Raw genomic sequence first — 19,711 nt, forward strand, 5'->3', positions numbered from 1 at the left:
ACCATTATCGGTGTGTCAGGACTGGCTGGCACAGCAGGCACAGACCTGAGGCGTCCCAGAGCTGCATCCCCAAGGGTGCTCCTTCCCCACAGACTCGTCCTGTCTGTGTGCTGCTTAAAGAACCTCCTTTAAAATGTGACGGTTGCCTTGGTCATACAATATGTTCTTTTGGAAATAAAAATGGGCAAAGGTTTGGGGTGACACACTCTGAGACCCTTCACGTGCAGTTCTTGGTTCTGCTCCTTCTCCTCTCCCTTTCACCAGGCCCAGACTCAGCTCTGGCAGGAACCAGCACAGGTGAGGTGCTTGCTCAGAGCCCTTTTGGGGACAGTCCACACCTCCCAGGTGCAGCTGGAACACTCCAGAGCACCAAAGAGAAGTGACCCCTTCCCCTGGACTCTGCCTTGGGGAGGCCACACCGTGAGTGTTGTGTTCAGTTCTGGGCCCCTCAGTTGAGGAAAGAGATTGAGGGGCTGGAGCGGGGCCAGAGAAAAGCAACGAGGCTGGAGAAGGGACTGGAGCACAAGTGCTGTGGGGAGAGGCTGAGGGAGCTGGGGGTGTTCAACCTGGAGAAGAGGAGGCTCAGAGGTGACCTCAGCACTCTCTGGAACTCCTTGAAGGGAAGTTCTGGCCAGGTGGGGGTTGGTCTCTTCTCCCAGGCACTCAGCAATAGGACAAGGGGGCACGATGGGCTCAAGCTCTGCCAGGGGAAATTGAAGTTGGAGAACAGAAAAAAAATGTTTCCAGAGAGAGTGCTCAGGCAGTGGAATGGGCTGCCCAGAGAGGGGGTGGATTCCCCATCCCTGGAGGTTTTTAAACTGAGATTGGCCATGGCACTGAGTGCCATGATCTGGTAAAGGGACTGGAGTTGGACCAAGGGTTGGACTTGATGATCTCGGAGGTCTTTTCCAACCCAATCAACTCTATGTAAGAAGTGCCCCAGCAGCACCTTCACTGCTGTGCTGCTCCAACAGCCCATCCTGGTTCAATTCCTGTCACCACAGCCCTGAACTACCAACACCACATCCTTAATTCTGACTGCAAAGGACAGGAAATAAAGTATCCATTTGCTGTCATCAGCAGAACAGAAAATAAGTAAAATACTAGAACTAGGTTGTTTTATTAACACAGCACCAAAAATAATTGCTGAAGAAAATGTTTGAGTTTTCTTGATTTAAGAAATGAAAGACAAAAAAAATGCACACGAGGCAAGAACACCAAGTGTTTAATTATTAAACACTTCAGAAGGGGGTTGTTGTTCTATTTTAGTTATTTTGGGGGGATTTCTGCTTTTTAAAGCATTGGGGGCTGAGGGAAGTAGAGGATAACATCAGCTCCTTGTTCTCTAGATGAACATGCTCCTGTAGTAACTATATATATTATATATTTTGTTATATAGTATCATATATCATGTTATGTATCACATCAGATATTGTATACCACAGTGTGTATATTGTATATCAGAGTGTATATATCATAGTATATCTATTATATATTACACATTATATATTACCCTGTGGCACTGCTGTTTCTGGTAAGAGTTTGGCTCAGAAGGTGCCCCTCCTGTCCTGGGCTCCCACCCCACCCAGCAGGGCTGTCCCAGCCCATCCCAGCACTCACAACGTCCCTTCTGGGGGAGCCCAGAGACCCTCCCCAAACACACTCTGACCCTTTCCAGCCAGTGCATTCCTAACACTGGGCCCCAGGACCCCAAAATGCAGCTGCTTCGCTCCCTCTGGCACAGAGAGGGAGCAGCAAACACCCTCCCAAGGTATCCCAGGAACTCCCCGTGGCCAGGACAGGGAATGCAGCACCAGGCTGGGCTGGGTGGGAACACAAAGCAGGAAACAAAAAAGCAAAGGAGAAAAACTTCCAGTTCAAAGCACATCACTCAGGACTCCTGCTCTCCAAAGACCCTCCCCAGCTGGGGATGTTGGGGTTTTATTTAGACCACAGAGTCAAAAATATGTCTTTATTCCATAACCACACTATGTGCACTGAAACAAATATAAATGTAGTGATCTGTATTCCAGAATAGGCCACAGTCACCCTAGACTTCCACATTTATAAATTAACTTTGCTATTAATGAACATCATCCCAATAAAAACATGGTTGAAACTAAAAAATTTATTTTTGCATGCACTAAAACTCCACCACGGTATTTTAAATAGCAGCAAACTGATTTTTTCAGAAATACACATGGTATGTACACACACACACACACACAAAGGTGTGTATTTCTCCAGATACAAATACAAACAATACCATAACAAGAGTTTGTCCACGTTCCTGAACTTCATAACTTAAATGAGACTCATAAACCTGTCACTCACATTTCAGCATCCTTTAATTTGAGGCTGCAAATCTCAGTTCTCTGGAGTTGAGCTTTCCCACAGAAACATTCCAGTGCTATAAAGGATAAGGACCCAGAACACATTTGGGAAGTGGGTAACAGTTACACATCACTGTGTTTCAAAGCCAGTGTAACAGCTTCCCATGTATTGCTCTTTCCCATCCTGAAACATTTACAAACATCTTGTTAAGCCAGATTTTTTCAAAGTTCAAAATGGAAATGCATTATAAAATTGCCATTTAACAAAATCTCAAGTATCTGTATGGGTTTTGTGTTATTTTATTGTTCAGTGAACAAAAAGAGCAGATTTACTGTTGAAAGCTGAAAACCAAGAGCCGTATCATTTTTTCCTGATGAACCAACTACCAGTGTAATTTAAGCTAAATAAGAGAAAACTGCTTTGTGATGTAAAGTGCTAAATTTGTCTGCTTGTAGTCTCTGTAGCAACCCAATATTCCAAAGAGACAATCATGTGATCAATGCTCTCAGCTCCTGCTGTTTATCCTGCACTGTCCTACTTACAGCAGCTCTCAATTCCAGCTGTCTCCAGTCAAAGGAAAAACATCACCTGCTCTCCTGCCGGGACACGATGCCAGAACAGCCTCATTAGAGCTGGTGTAAGAAATGTTGACATTGTTTGATTTAAAGATTAACACAGGGAGGAAATTTATACTGCAAAGGCCTGAGCAGCCTTAATAGAAAATATTCCACCAGTAGCAAGGAAGAGCCACTTGGTTCCAGCTATTACAGCTTTAACTAAATACACAGAAATAAACCCAAAACCTGTGGCTGCACGTTGTTCTTGTCCTTACCTCGAGTATGAAGGAATCTTTGAGCTTTAGCACACAGAAATCTCATTCTGTTCCTTCATAATAACTCCCAGCATCATTCTGGGGGATGAGAAAGTACAATATTCTGTTCCTGCGGGAGGATGAGCCGTGGGAAATGGGAAAAGGCAGCCAGACAGGGGTAGGAGGGGGGATGTGGGTCAAAGTGACCCAAAGCACAGCAATGCCTTGGTGGGAGGGCAGTGAAGAACAAGCAGCCCCCACAGATCCCACCAGGGCTGGTACATCACCCACAGACATTTGGGGGTCAGCAGCAGGGCCACCTCCAGGGCCCAGCCTGAACCCCAACACACCCCACAGCCCCCACAGTCCCAGCCATTCCACTCAGGAATCACCACTGGGGCCACTTCTTCCTCATGGCAAGGATGAGGTAGAGGATGGAAAAAAATCCCTCTATCCAGAGCTGTGATAAATACACCTTCAAATCAAGGTAACTGTATGTACAAAGGTTTACAACAAAACCAAGCTGATACCTGGAACGTTTTCAGCAGTCATTTCCCAAGAAGTTGTACACTTGCTGTTTACATCAGGTAGCTAAAATTGGATTTCCATGGAAAAAAAAAAGAGGATGGTGGGCTGGCATTGTAAAAGGCAGTCCCCAGACTGAGGGTAAACAGCATTGCTGGGAAACCTGTGCAGCAAGTCCCACTTTGTGAACTGTGATGAGCTTATCACTTGTGAGGTTTGGGGGGTTTTATTTGTTTTGGGGGTGTGGTGTTTTTCTCTGGTGGTTTTTTTTGCATTATGTTTTTTTAAGTGAACTTGTCAGACACAAGTTCTGGTTTGCCACCCACTGCAACTGGTTGTAATATTTCCCAATAAGAAGGAAGAAAAGAAAAAGCAGCTATACAAGTAATACAGCAGCTTTTAGAACTCTAGATTCTCTGTTGTCTGTCAGATCCACCCACAGAATCAGGATTACTCAATTATTTGCTTACTGGTATTTCAATTGTGTTAAAGTTTAGCAAGTTGTAATTATTACCAAAACTTCAGGAGATCCCCCCACAGGAACACATGGTACTTGTGCTCCATTAGGGGGGTCATATTTCAGCTCTATTAAGAAACTATACCCAAACTACTATTTAATTAATGGTATTTATTCCAGGTATACACCTCTAATGAGTAACAGCCTCACCAGAGACAGCTCCTGGAGCAACACAGCCAGCACAGGCAGGGGGATGCAGCAGATCCCAATCTCATATATTTATAGGGTGGATTTTGGAATAAAGCACAGACAACCTTATTCCTCAACAACACAAGTGGCTGGGAAGAAGAAAAGTGAATGACATTCCTATTTGTTAAACTTTAATTTAATGTGCAGTTGTTTAAACCACATTATTGAGCTTCTGTGTCTCCCTTGCTTTAAGTGACCAAAACAGGTTGTGACAAACACAGGGGCAACGATTCTGTTCCTGTTTGGTTACAACTCAAACCATGTGCAAAAGCTTCTCTCTAGTCTTTTATTTTACTGCCATTCTGCTGCTGAACTCCATCACCCACCCTGGAAACCCCAAATCACCCTTTTCAAACCCAGCCCAGCACACCCTGGAGGGTTGGCAGCTCCACCCCTGCCCGAGCTATAAACAGGAGTAGAACCCACATACTTGAAACCCTCAGACAGGGCAATCGTGCCTTGCTCCAACAGATCAGATTGCACCCAATCCATGAGTGCCCAGTGCTGGTTTTAGGCTGGGGAGCAGCAGGGGAGGGAGCAGGTCACGGTTATTCCCTCAGCACGTGACAGGGCAGTGCAAACAGCTGAGGGCTTCCTGCTCCCACAGCAACGCTTTTGAGAGATATTAAACCAACCTCCTATTAGTTCATAAGTTTATTTGGGTTTGGAATCACATCATGAAGCAGCAAACACTAAAAACTAATTCTTGCTCCCCTGGTCATCTGTTCACACACTGCAGTGGCATCAGATTACGAACAATGAGGACTGTCCTTTGAAAATTAAAGTGTCTGATGAAATGGACTTTTTTTAAATATAATTGATACAAGGAGGGAAAAAACCAAACAGGACAACAGCCAGGAAGCCAGAGGTGCTGGAGGATCTGCTATCCCAGGCAAACACCTATCAGAAACCCCAGCTCCACACCACACACACGAGAGGCACAGCACGACTGACTTCCATTGTTGGGAGAGCAGAGAACAGAAAATCTCACGTTCTGGAACCACATGCTTTCAAACAGAACTCAGAAAAATCCAGATGGGATCAGCTTCCAATGAAAGAAACAGCTCTATTTGCACATCCTTCAGAGAGGCAGACAGGGGCAAAGCAGGGCTGAGGTTCCACACGGTGCTCACTCACAGCTCCACCACCAAGAGCACGGAGCACTCAAAGGCTTTGAGACTAAAGATTGCCAGCAAGAACAACCAACCTGCCTGAAATCTGGAGTTGTAAAACACAGGGAACAAGTCTCTCTAGGGCCTGGCCAAGCCCCAAAGTGCAGGGTAGGACAAACTCTGATCCAAAGCACACTGGCAGCAAACTGGAATCACCAGGACACCAAATGCCTTCAAATTACACAGCACTGAACTCCTTCCCAGGGCTTGGGAATGCTCATGCAGAGAACAGCCCAAAGAGCAGAGCATGGGATCAAAGACAAGAACAGCTTCAGAGCTGATATGTACATCCACACTCAGGAACATGAGCAGCTTTGGGGAGGGGCTGTGGTGGTTTAGTTTGGTTTTTAACAAGGTCAGCCACATCTACAAAAAAAAGGTAAACTTCCAATAGGTCTGGCTGATTAAATGGATCCTAAGGAATGAAAACCATGCAAAAGTTGTACTGGGTTTAGTTTTTGTTAGCTGCAGACCAGCTGGCTGGTAAGGAACATATCAGCACCCCAGATGTGACATTCAGAGCAGTCTCCAGTCCCTCTATGTTGAGTTTGCTGCAGTGTCACATTTGACATGGGATAAGAGAGAAATGTTCCTTTTGACTAGAGGAGTGTTCCAGTTTACACAAGGCACCAAACCCACTCAAACCACTCCCCTTTGGACCAGCTCTCAGGCACAGGGTAGGATTCTCAGGGTGTCCTGCACAGAGCCAGGACTGGCACCTGATGACCCTGATGGGCCCTTCCAGCTCAGGGTGTTCCAGGATTCTGTGATTCTCTTCACATCTCCCCTTCACTCAGAGGGTGCCAGACTTGGTGGCTGCAGAGGTGGCATCCCAAAGCACCTCTTGCCACACTGGGGTTTCTCCCTCAGGAAGTGGTTGGGGGCAGCAGAGGCCTGAACTGGTACCTCTGAGCAGCCCAACTTCCCAGAGCACCCAAACTCTGGATGTTCCCAGAAGGGATGAGCCAAACAACCGTGCCACGAGTGTACACATCTGGGAACCACTTCCCTCTCTTCACTTCCTAAAAGCCACTGCTCAGAACATCACGTGGCACTCAGCTATCTGGTAGGAAATGCTGAAGTTTCTCCACAATGAAATCTCTCACCCAGATCTGTCAAATATTTCACGTATTTTTCCAGCAGTTCTGGGCTATACATGATGGAGTTGTGTGGGTAAACACATAATTCCTTCACTTATTTTCATCAAGCAGCCTGATCTTCTGACCTTCTCCAAGAAAGAATCAGGCTCCAAATTAAACAAATGCTGCTGTTTTATTTTAAAAGCTTTCAGCAGCTTTTCCAGCTGCTCTAGAGAGCTTTATAGAATTACTGTAAGAGATGCCACAACATAACTAATGCTTGTTTCAAATGGCAACTTGGTAAGCCAGTTCCTCACAGGAGTGCCCAGACTGTGCCAAGACAATATTGGCCAAAATAGATAAAAGTAAACTCTTTATTATTGATTTACAGCAACAACCAACAGAAAAAAATGGATGGACAAGGACACCCCAGAGAGGAGACATTTGCCCTGACCAGGGTGGGGAAAGAGATGCCCAGAACTGAAGGACAAGTTTATACATAAATTAAAAGCAGCAGTTCACAACTACTAATAGAAACACACACAAACATGTGCTTCTGCTTCTTTTGCTCCAAAACAGCTTCTAAATTTCTTTCAAGTTTAAATTTATTGCAGAAGATGCCAACAATGGCCAACTCCACACCCAAAAAGCAAAGTCACTGATCTCAAAATTTCCTGCATGAAAGACTTAACAGATACATAGACACACACCAGAAAAAAAAAAGCCACACAAAACCCCATCATCTAAGCTCTAAATTACTCTGGATTTTAAAAGCTGATTTGGGAACAGCGATTAAACTTGTTCCAGCTAACCTAGTTTTTATTCATTTCATTATTTATTGCTAGGCAACACAGACCGTGTCAAACCACGTTAGAGCCATGAGAAGAAGTCCTTCCAATTGAGATCAGAGACTCTCTCCTTGCCCTGCTCCCCTCGGTGTGAAGGCCACACAGATCCTTTAACACTCCCTCCCTCTGCCCAGGAGCTGACATTCCAAACTCTGCTCTCAGCATCTCCCAAAAGGTGCATTTTATGCAGAGCTCATATGGTCCCTGTAAGGAGCTCTCCACAACAAGCCTCAGTGTGTACAGGCAGGATTAGTCCCAGTTGCTACACTGGAAATGTCTCTCCATACAGGTAGTCTTTTCCTTCCCTTCTAGAAAGCTCTGCCTTCCCCTCCAACATGCCCACACGAGCAGCAGCACAGAGCAGACTGCCCTCTGCACTCCCTCCTGTCTCATTACAAAGCCCTGCAGAGCTCCAAAAAGGCCAAAAACCACAAGCAGAGACCCAGGTTAATGAACAAATCACAAACAGAGCTCTCTTAACGAAGCCTTTCTTCCAGCACAAAGCTTGAACAAACCCTGCAACCTCTTCCAGGAGGCAGAGTGGAACAGCCTACCTTTTGTTGATGGGTTTCTCATCCTTCTCGTAGGGCTTCACGAACCACCTGCCGATGCGCACGAAGTTGCGGTTCATCAGGCACCGCTCCAGCAGGTTGTGCACGGCCTTGAAGAGCAGAGTGCGGCACTCGTAGGACAGCCCGTTCTCCCAGACACCATCCTCCTCCTCTGCAAGGCCAGGGGAGGACACAAATTAGAATCATAGAATTGATTGGGTTGGAAAAGACCTCTGAGATCATCAAGTCCAACCTTGATCCAACCCCACTGTGATCACCAGCCCAGGGCACGGAGTGTCCTGGGCTGGTGATCACAGTGGGGTTGGATCAAGATGTGGTGGATTCTCACTCAGTGCCACATCCATAGAATCACAGATCATAGAATGAATTGGGCTGGAAAAGACCTCTGAGATCATCAAGTCCAACTCCAGTCCCTTTACCAGATCATGGCACTCATTACCACAGCCAATCTCAGGTTAAAAACCTCCAGGAATGAGGAATCCACCCCCTCTCTGGGCAGCCCATTCCAATGCCTGAGCACTCTCTCTGCAAAGAAGTTTTTTCTGATCTCCAACTTCAATTTCCCCTGGCAGAGCTTGAGCCCATCGTGCCCCCTTGTCCTATTGCTGAGTGCCTGGCACTGCCTTCCACCCTGCTGTTTCAGACAGGTATCACAACACCCCTTTAATACATTCAATACCCCTTTAATACATTCATGGTGTAACACGCAACAAAAAAACACCTGTAATGTTCAGATACTCTGTTATAAAGCAAAGACAGTCAAGTGCTAAAAGTAATCAGCTACAAAAATATCTCATCCCCACCAGAAAAAGATTCAACAGTCAGTTGTACACAAAAGGAAACCACCAGCACCAGCCCTGTGTGCTGAACTGGCTGCAAGGTGGCTGTTTGGGTACTCTGGGTTATTTACCCTGCACAGTTACTTGATAATTCTGCTGAAAAATACATCCCCCAAAGTCAAACTTTTAATATATCCTGGTGTCTTTGAGTGGCATTGACTGAGGAAAGCCAGGCACAAATGTCATGGACCAGCTGACCCTCCATGTCCAACATCTTGCTGAAGACAATGAAAAAGCCATACTCAGATCCAGAAAACTGGTGAGAACAACCTGAATCTCCCCCAGAAGTCTCAAAATTGCAATTTTTCTTCTTAATTCAACACAAAAAATGAAGATATTTAAGCAGGGCAGTTCTGGCTCCTGATGTACACATAGAAGAGGAGAGAAAAGCTGGTGAGCAGCAAGGCAAAGCCCAGCTCCCACTGAGGGGATTCTGAAGCGAGGCACCGACATCGTATGTGTCCCACAAATCAAACACAGCCGTGGAGTCCAACTCACACCAGCCAAGCTGATTTGCCAAATTGAAAATGAAAAGCAAGACTCATTACAAGCATCTGCAGACTCTCCCACCACTCTGGCTCCTCAGCAGGGCTTGAACACAGTTGAAGGGCCTCTCGAAGCACCAGCACCGTCACCACAACCCCACCACAATGAGGGGCACCTGAAAGCTCCTGTGATACCATTCACTCCCAGCAACACTAATAAGGAGGATAATATAATAAAACTGGAGCTCTTGCCCTTAAATCACTGGCAATCAAGCCTTATCTTTATGGCAATAATTCCCTGTATCTTGTGTTTTACATATATCCCTGAGGATCTGCTACTGGTCTCCTTGGACTAACCTGACAGTTATCTCCAAATGCCACTGCTTTTGTACTCCAGGCAGCAGCAGAGACAGGAGCTTGTCTGACACGGATAAGGAGACGTGTTTGTACTTCAGTCTCTGGGTAGAGATGGAACCATTAGTGCTGAAGGGACCTGTGGAGGTCATTGCTCCACCCTCCAGGAAGGTCCAGCCTGAGAACAGGTTGCTCATCCTCACTCTCCCTGTCCCTCACACCTCCCCTGCCCCCTCTGGGAACTGAGGCTCCAGTCCAGCTTTGGCTCAGTTCCACCAGCTTTCCATGGGTTTGCCCCATGGCCAGGAATCCTCAGCAATTCACAGCCAAGCCCTTGCACCTTAAATCCCCTTGGAAATAAACCCCTTCACCTTCATCTGGAAGCCACTTACAAGCTTAAAAGGCTGCAATATTATTAACTAAAGTCTCAATATCCTTAAATTAGAGAGCACCTAGAAAACCAGACACCTAGGAGTTTTATTTAGGCAATAACCTTACACATTATTACAATAAACAATACTCAAGACAGGGATGAGAAGGGAATTTCAAGATCCTTTTGCAACCAGAACCTGGTGGCCATGTTTGTGTATTGCTCAATTCCACACAAGTAAAACCCATTTCCACTCAAGAACAGCATTGTGAGTAAAAGCAAATTACTCCCAGTAGCCTTTTCTGAGGGACAGAATAAGAGTGACCAGACTTTTCCCATCGTTTATAAAAGAGGAGCTGTGCATCTTTACAGATGAATCATTACATGAAATCATTTTCTGCCAAAGACAAGTGGAAAAAGAAACAGCCTTTCCCACAGCAGAGACCTCCCCTTGAGTTTCCCATTCCACTCCAGAGCTGGAGTTCAGCACAAACTCGGGTTTAAAACCTGTGAAGCTACAAGATAATAGAATAACTCAGTAAAGAAACAGTGTCCAAGACTCTTGCAACAAGAAGCACCAGAAGCCCGAAGTCCAAGGGTACAGACGTGTGAGCCAAGCCCAGAGGTGTTTCCCAGCTGGGGGGGATGCCCAGGCACAGCCCTGTCCGAGGGCAGCTCTGCTGGGCCAGGCTGGTGCCAGACAGGGAGCTCAGCACAGCAAACATTAACCACAGAGCTCCAGGATATTGGACTTTAACTGCACAATCAACTCCACACCATTTCAAAGGTTGAACACTCGGTTTGGATAGAGCTGCTGTGATTTCAAAGACTCATTCTAAGCACATCCATGACCTAACAGAAGAGGGAGTGGAAAGAGCTATTTCCAGCTTTATGCCTGGTTTTGTTTTGGCACATTAGTGTGTCCATGAGAGGGAAGGTGCTAAAATTGCAAAGACACTGAAGTGATTCAAATCCCATATTGTGATGTCACTCTGTTTTCATGTTCTGAGGACACCACCAAGGGCCAGGTGTTCCTTCACCATCCCCAGCTGTGCAGACACCACAGCATGGACCAGTTTCCACGCAGGAATTTCCCACAGGATGCAATTCTTCCAAGCTCTCCTACCTGTCTGAGTTCACTGCTGGAACAGAGAGCTCCCAGAAGAAAATATTGTGTGGGAAGATTAGATGGAAATTACAATTAAACCCAAAGCCAGCTGAGGAAGAAGGGCTGGTCCCCCAAAGCAGAGTCCCTGCCCTCACTGAAGTGTGTCCTGCTCCAGAAAGAGGTGAAACAAGCTGAGAGTTAAAGATTCCCTCATTTCAGAGCATTATTCAAATTCATGCAGAAAACAGCAGTAAGTGTTCTCTGTCTTTTTGAAGCCTATTTAGTCATTCCCTCTCCCCCATTTTTACAGTGGTGGATGGAAGGAGAGGAACACAACATCTGCTCACATCTGCCAGCTATTCTTCCTAACTCAAATTCCTGGGTTTCAACATGAGAAAACCCCTCCCACCATAAACCATTCATCAAAGGAGAGGAAGAGGCACCGTTGTCTTCTAACCCTTCCTAAACAATAACTTCAAGTGATACCAAACCAAAACATGTTGGTGACTCATTTTCAGAAGGTGATAAACCACAATTTCACTTTGGACAAGTGTTATCCACAAAAGGGCTCTGCCAACCTGAGGGTTATAAGTATTTTATTTCTGGTTAGTTCTCTTGGCTGTCCAAGCCATTCAACTCCTCTGCAACACATTTTTATGTCAATCCACTAAAAAATTTGTTCCCATATCCCACTGTAACAATTGTCAGTCTCTCTCTCTTTACAGCACACATCAGGCAGTGTTTTCCTCAAATGAAGCTTAAAATGATCAAGGAAAGAAGAATTAATTAAAATAATGGCCAGAAAAAGGCAATTTTCATACTACACATAAATAAACTCTCTCAACCAACACCTCCTTGGTATCACCACCACCCAATTTCACTGAGAGTTGAAGGCCACTCACCCTCAGGACCTTTATGTTCTACTTTATATTCTTCACCTGAAACAGTAAAGTTCATTTTTAGTGATTATGCCTTTCTGTCCGTGTGGTGCTCCTGGAGAACAGGAACCCCTTGCAATTCTCTGTGAATTCTGAAAAAGCAGCATCTTTAAACCTTCTCATTTAATTCAAGGGAGATTTTTAAACCCTATTTTTAAACCTTAATTTTTACTCACAGCTCTTGAGCCAAATTTATTAATCAAGGATTTCTAGGAAATAACATATAATGACAAATCTATATTTGGATAAATACACAGAGTTGAAAATATAATTTTTAAGAAGGCAATTGAGAACATGGACTTTCCCCTTCTTCCTTTCACACCCATCCACAGCAGCACCACACACCAAGCACCAGTTCCTGCAAAGGCTGAATGTTGACCATACCATTAAAAATATCTTCCTAATGCTCAAAGAACCTCCAAAATAAACTATGCAGAGAGACAAATCCCAGCCAGGCCTCCACTTTGGGCTGCAAATCCCTGCAATGACACAGAGGAAACACCCACTCCTTGGAATCAGGACCCAGAGGTGTCTCTGGGAAGCACCACAGACCCCTCAGGCTGCCCCTCTGCCACCCATAAGAACACACTCCTATAAACCTGATTTGTACCACAAACCTCCCAGATGAGCTTCAGGTTACAAGGGAAGTGAACGAGCCAAGGGGTGTGAAATTGCTGCCCTCTACAATATTGCAATAATATGACAGAAACACTCATTGTTTGCTATTTTACAAAAAAAATTTTAAATTCAAATACTTTGAATCCAATTGCTGAAAGCAAGAATTACTCAGTTAAGCTGATGGAATATAATTTGGAGGGCCTATATCCCTCATGAAATAAGTGAGAAGCAACAGATCTTGCATGGAGAAAAAGGAAATCAATACAAGTTCCAAATACCAATTTAAGAATGGAAGTAAGACAAATTTGTTTCTAGTAGAGTTGTGCCTGTTACCTGCAGTCACAGAAAAGTCTAGATACAGGACTAGCTGGGAAATGTCATGTCTCAGAGGGCAGCACTGGCCAAACTGCCCCAGTGAAAACCTCCAGCACCATCCCAGGTCAGGTTTTGTGGTGCTCACCCTCACCAACACCACTCTCTGAGGTTTCACACTCCCTCCCAGCACAGCAGCTTTCTAAATACTGAAAATGGAACAGGATGACCTGTCTGTAAGTGTGTAACTCATGCACAGGGATAAGCTGGTAACAGAGGATTGTTACAACCAAGTGTTTCCAAGGGTAACAAGGGACCTGCTCGCTGTTTGTGTGTCAGTTTGGCTGGGCTGCACAGCCACAGGAAAACTGAAAAACTTCCCAAAGAAATGATCCAGTGTCCTCCACACTGAGTAATTCCACAAGCAGGAGTATTTATATTGTTAAATCTTGCATTACTATTCACACAGGCACATTATGTATGTGGCACTGTGCATACAACCAACACGACAAGATGCCAAATCTTCTTTTACTGTGACAAAGTATTTGTCACCTTTCCCCACAGGTATTTCACGGGCATGTTGGTCAAGAAAAATAGCGGAAAAGTTCAATATTTGTCACCTTTAGCTGGTACTCACCCCAAGCCCCAGAAGTTTGATAAAACTGCTCAGCAATTTCTGCATGATGCTTATCAGCAGTTTTCCTGAAGTGGCTCCATCTCTAACATGGAGGACTGGAAGTGCTGGGGCACTGAACACTGGGAATGCCTCTCCTGACAGCCAGGGAACACACAGAGCCCTCACACAGAGCTCCTGGGGCTCTCTGTGCTCACATCAGGTGCAGGATGTTGGAAAAAGCACCCCCTTTTTTGTTTTAATTTATTTTTGTAGGAGTTAAATGGTCTTGGGGAGCAATTGTTATTTGAAAAGAGCACCACTGGCTGGACTCTGTTCCAGGCTCCCTCTGCCAACTCCTTGCGGTTGGCAGGGTTTGTGCAGCCCCTCGGAATGATCACTGCACATCCCCTGGTTCCCATTGTGCTGCAGTAACCAGACACTCGGTGCTGACATCAGCACAACCCAGCCACTCACAGGGATTTTGGAGACAGGGTTTGATCTACTGTGCACATGTATCCAGAACTACAGGACACATCGGTGTTTGCTGCTGGGGCTGTTGCTGTTTTCACCTCAGCAGCCACAGACAAGCCCCTGGATTGTCCCCAGCTCTCCTCCCAGCAGCCACAACCAGCGTTATTTGTACACATTCATCCCCCACAGAAACATGAGGAAGAGTGTTCAGCAAACAAAAACTGATTAACTTGATATACGACAGGCACAAGAAAAATTCCTTAATTTTTAAAGTAAATTAAGCAAATTTAATAGACACCAGAATGAAAAAGATGCATCTTGCAGCTCCCCATTTAACAGATGCAATGTGAAGGTCAAAGCCATAGAGCAGCGTTCCCCCATCCAAGCATTAATCACATTGTAACCATTTCCTTGGGACCGTGTCTTGTACATAATTCATACCCAACTGTTCTCAGGTTTGAAATCATCTCCTGCCAATTTAAAAAATAAAACTCCAAGTGTGTAGGTAGCCACTTGAAAACAAGAAAGAACCTCTCTGATAAAATAACTGCTGATCAGAGCAGCGAGAGCCCGTTGGCTTCTGAAATTGGAAGAGATGTCCTACTTTAAGGTTTGAGTTGCAAGAATTACTATAATCAAGCCTCACTGTCACAACAAAAACATAACCTTTGAGGTTGTTAGAGGATAAAATAACATTTCACTAACTTCTGTCTGCCTCTAGCTACGCTGGGGTAGAAACAGACTTCTGTTTTCTGGCACTATGTACAGTAAGTAGGCTCCTAGGGAAGGAAAAGAGAAATAAATGATGGAGTGAAGTCAATATTACTGATCAATCAGCATCTCTGAACAAGTCTCCTTTTGACATGCCCCCAGGCAACAGCAGTCCCTGACCATCAGCAAGACACTTATCCAAGGCCTGGTAGAGCTCTGACAGAGCCAGTAGCTGCACTCAAATGTGTCTCCAGGGCAAGGAATGAACTTCTGGAATGTACAGCTGAAGAGAGAGACATCATTTATTTTTTTAATCTGATATGCATAGATGTACATCCACAAAACTGCACATTCCCTTTTGAAGAGATCTGGGGAGGGGGACAAGGATTACTGAAGGCTGACATGTTTCCAGTCTCTGAGGGCTGATAACCAAGATGTGCTGCAGCCACTGAGTGTCCATTGTTCACCCACACTACAGATCTCCAAGAAGTCACAAACTGTTGGAACAGCAACCTCTCCTTAACAGGCAGAGTGTCACACCAAAGGCAGCCAGAATCAGGAGTTATTAACAGCTCTGGCAGATTCACAGAGTGCTGTCTCTCCCCAGGAGCAGTCTGTCCACAGGCACCAAGGCACAGGCTGCTCCCAGCCCCCTCTTCCTCCCTGTCCCCACCCTTCAGGACAACCCTTCAGGATAAGCCTTCACCTATCCAGCAGAAAAGTTCTAAACGAGGCAGCACCTCGACCTTCAGCAGCAAACAGTTTCCAATCAATTTTGCAGGTAACAAGCCTCTGCTAGGAAGTCATTCATCATTCCCATAGAAAATGTAACAAGCAATCATTGGGAGAACAAGGCAGTGTGAATTACCAGGAGGAATTGTCCACCAATGAAAAAATCCATTAGGCTGCGACAAAGGTCAGATAACATTGTTTGGGTTCAGCCATAATTCTCTCTTATACCAGATTCACATTAAGATTTTGTGTAACAGGAAAGAGAAAAAGAGCAGGTGTGGGCACCCCTCGGCCACCTCCTCTGCAATCCAGCTGAGGAGCTTCTCTATCAACTTTTGGTCAGAAGAGACAAGCAAAGCAACAGATTGTAATGTCTCTTTTTAATTAAAAGAAGACAAAAACATGCCTGCAAACCCCAAGATAGCAGATACATCTATACACAGACTTAGCTACAGTTTCAGGAGTGATGAGCATTAAGAAGACATGTGGAATGGCTCTGTTGCACACAGACATCCACAGGTGACCTGAACAAAGGAAACACCCAAAGCTGTGGCTGGGAGACTCTAATCCTCTGCTCTGTCTCCCTCGTGCCCTGAGAGAAGGTAAGAGTTGGTAAATCCCTGGGATGATACCTGCTTATCTACCTGTGCACAGGGCAATGCTGCAGGAGCACAAACAGGCCGAGGGGACACCCAACCCTCCCCAGACCACCAGCACACAGAGGAGGCAAAGGAAGCTGCTCAGACAATTAATTTCACTTATTTAGGTGAGGTACTGCATATCTGCCCTTTGCAAACAGCTTAACTTGCACTGGATCTCCCACTCCAAACACAGTGTAGTGTTTGCCTCAGTTTAGTCCCTCCAGCCACCAGCACACAGAGTTCACACAGACACTTTCACACCAGAGCTGGTCCTGGCTCAGGGCAGGCCCAGGCCAAAACCAGCATTCAATTCAGCCCAAGGTACATCCCAGTCACACAAAGGATATTCCCTGCAGGTCAAAACTGAGATTATTTACAGGGCAAAATAAGGAAGCCTTAAAAGCACTAAAATATCAAGCAAAACACACTGTAAGTTCCATTTAAGATGCAAAGTTTCTAGATCCAGGACAGACAGGAATACAAGCACCATCCCAATCTTTGAAGTCAATTATTCAAAGAAATAAACACCTTTTTAGGGCGTCAATTGTGTTTCAGTCACACTATTTTTGTATGAAAATTCCACACCTTATTAAATTGTTTCAAGTCAACTTCCTCAGGGGCACTTTAAACTCCTGTTTGTTCTCCAGCTTATCCACACACACAGGCAGCATTAACAATTTCTGGTTACCAGGTCACCAAACCTTGGTCTCATTTTACACTTCAGTAATCTGAATACTGCACATTATTTGAAAGGAAATTGGAGTGATGTGTTCAGGGTTTGTTGGTTTGGGTTTTTTTTCCCTAGAATTAGTTTAGTCTCACCTTTAGACTCCCACAATTTAAATATCTACCTTCGTCACCTTGCTGATAAGCAGCTGGGAACCATCTGGGAACCATCTACATGGGGAATGGAGCTCAACAAGTAAACAGTTCCAAAACAATGTGCCAAATTTGAAGTACAGCATTATTGAGAAATACAAATATTGTCAGTCTTTCAAAAGGCTGGGTCTGAAAGCAGGTTCAGAGCACTGGGAAAGGGGGAAGAGAGAAATGGTGAACACACAAGGTTTAGGGATTTTTGCATAAAACCAGCTGGTTATTCCAGGTGCCACCTGAGGGCTTCTCACCAATGGTGTGACTTCCAACCAAACCACTCCAAATGGCTCAAGAGTTCCCCAGACTTCACAATCCTTATTACAGAATAAAACGGGCTTTACTATTTGAATTCGAAAATTCTAATTGCCCAACAAAAGGGATCTTATCAAAACATGTTTAAGACATCACTTGTGAATCACAGGCACAGCTTTCAGTACAGCTTTCTCCTGGAGAAGCTGCCAAAATTCATAAGGCTTGTGGTTTATTTTTTCAAGGAAACAAGTGGGGGGCAAAAACTTTTTCCTTGAAAATCCAGCAGTTTGAGGCAACCTAAACCCACAGCAGGTGCAGTAATTTGTAGTATTAGACCATATTCTCCCTGGCACACGTTCTCAAGGGAAGGATGACCAAGGGAAGGTGTGAACGTCCTCCTACCTGAGAGATCATGATGGATGAGGTCGGCAAAGTTGGGGTCATCCCCCCACCAGAAGATCCAGAGCTCCCTGCGGCCGGGCCGCTGGTCCCGGCGCCACACGCTCAGCACGTCGGCCTTGAGGCAGCGGCTGAAGCTGCTCAGGATGGGATCCTCCTCCGTCACCGGGAACAGGATGGGCGCAGACGTCGGGCCCTGCCACACGTAGCGCTTCCATTTAATGCCGGTGAGATCGGCCTGCGGGGGGAAAGGAGCGTCACATCGGGCAGAGGGCCCCCACACGGGCAGTGAGGGCAGCGGGCCCCCCCCACCCCGGCCAGGTGAGGGCAGGGAGCCCCCCCCCCCCACCCCGGCCAGGTGAGGGCAGGGAGCCCCCCCCCCCCCCCACCCCGGCCAGGTGAGGGCAGGGAGCCCCCCCCCCCCCCCCACCCCGGCCAGGTGAGGGCAGGGAGCCCCCCCCCCGCCACCCCGGCCAGGTGAGGGCAGGGAGCCCCCCCCCCCCCCACCCCCGGCCAGGTGAGGGCAGGGAGCCCCCCACCCCCACCCCGGCCAGGTGAGGGCAGGGAGCCCCGCCCCCCCCCCCCCCGGCCAGGTGAGGGCAGGGGAAGGGGACGCAAGGGCTGAGCCCACCCAGTGGGCCAGAAAACATCGGTGAGTTTGGTGAAGTGGAAATAACCAGTACCCTGGTTTTAAAGTCTCATTAAATAACTGCAGCAAAGCACGAGCTGCTCGTTTTCGCTTCAAGATAGCACAGAGAAAAGGCAGGTTTGACTCAAAGTACAGGAGTGAAGGATGAGTGAATATTGTAATTATGCACAGGCTGCATCTGTCCAAGCTCCCAAACACTCCTCTTAGCAAAGAACGTCTTTCTTTTTACTCACTTACACATACACCAGCTTTTCAACCCAAGATTGCTCCGTGGGAATGGGTAACAGCAAGTCCAACCCAAGCACTTTCTTCCAGCCATCTACTACTTTGGAAAATTTCACAAGTTCCTCCATTGTAAAACATTTTCTGCATCTCCCCCAGGCAGCCTCTCAAGTTCCCAGATTTTACCAGGAGCTATCATACTTTTTGTTCCTCACACCCCCCTCAAGAACTCAAATCCTGGTTTTATCATTAAATTACACGTTAGACCTGCATCCTCATTGATTGTGGTCCACTAAATCCCCTCCTGGGCAAAAATTAATTTGACTTTATACAGGGAGAGAGTCACTACTCTGTCTAATGGGGAGCACAATTCCTGGATTATCTTCATTGCAAGCCCAGATTTTAGCGCTGAGTTTTGTCACTCGAGGACAGTCACCCCAAGGCAGGAGGGCAGGCCCAGCCCCGGGTTCTCCTGGAGGAGGGACAGCCAGGCGGGCTGGCATTTGCTACCAAGTTACTATTTTTTGCCTTCCCAATATGACAACACACAAAAGATTACTGCAACATTTAAATGTAACATGGCAGCCTCCCCACCTTCAGCAGGAGAGCGATTCAGATGAAAGGTTGTCTGCAACAGTTGATACTTTAGAAACACTTACAGATTTAAAAATACACTGTTAATATGGAGCTGCGGGCCTGGTGCAGGCAGCAGGCACGGCCAGGCTGCCGAGATCCCCCTCCATCCAAAAATATTAGTGCCACAGCCTGGCACGGGATTGTTGTAACAATCTCTAGAATCATAAATATCGGGCAGTCAGCTAAGATTAGCTCATTTGCATTAAAAAGCTGATGAAACAGCTCAGCAGAGCCACTAAAAATTGCATCACAGCCCAGTTATATCGAATTCACTTTGGGAGCCACCAAAATCGACAACGTGAGCGATTTGATCCTTGGGTTAAAAGAGGCTACAAAATGGTGCACATCAAAACACAAGCGAGGGCATAACCAAACCAGCCCTCCAGGAGAAAAACACGCAGGGAAAGGGATCAGAAGCGAGGGAGGGGGCAGGTT

At 46.1% G+C, this 19,711-nt stretch overlaps 1 protein-coding gene across 1 annotated transcript in view; it reads right to left on the reverse strand.

The window, feature by feature from the left end:
* Positions 1-19,711, reverse strand: part of MED13 (mediator complex subunit 13) — a 55,166-nt gene that overhangs the window by 34,746 nt on the left and 709 nt on the right. The window contains exons 2-3 of the mRNA XM_071575349.1: positions 17,773-18,007; positions 8,030-8,198 (exon numbers count right to left, since the gene is read on the reverse strand). Of these exons, the coding sequence (XP_071431450.1) occupies positions 8,030-8,198; positions 17,773-18,007 (404 nt within the window). The remainder of the gene's footprint in view (positions 1-8,029; positions 8,199-17,772; positions 18,008-19,711) is intronic.

The sequence above is a fragment of the Pithys albifrons genome, chromosome 21 (assembly GCF_047495875.1).
Source record: "Pithys albifrons albifrons isolate INPA30051 chromosome 21, PitAlb_v1, whole genome shotgun sequence".
NCBI lineage: Eukaryota > Metazoa > Chordata > Aves > Passeriformes > Thamnophilidae > Pithys > Pithys albifrons.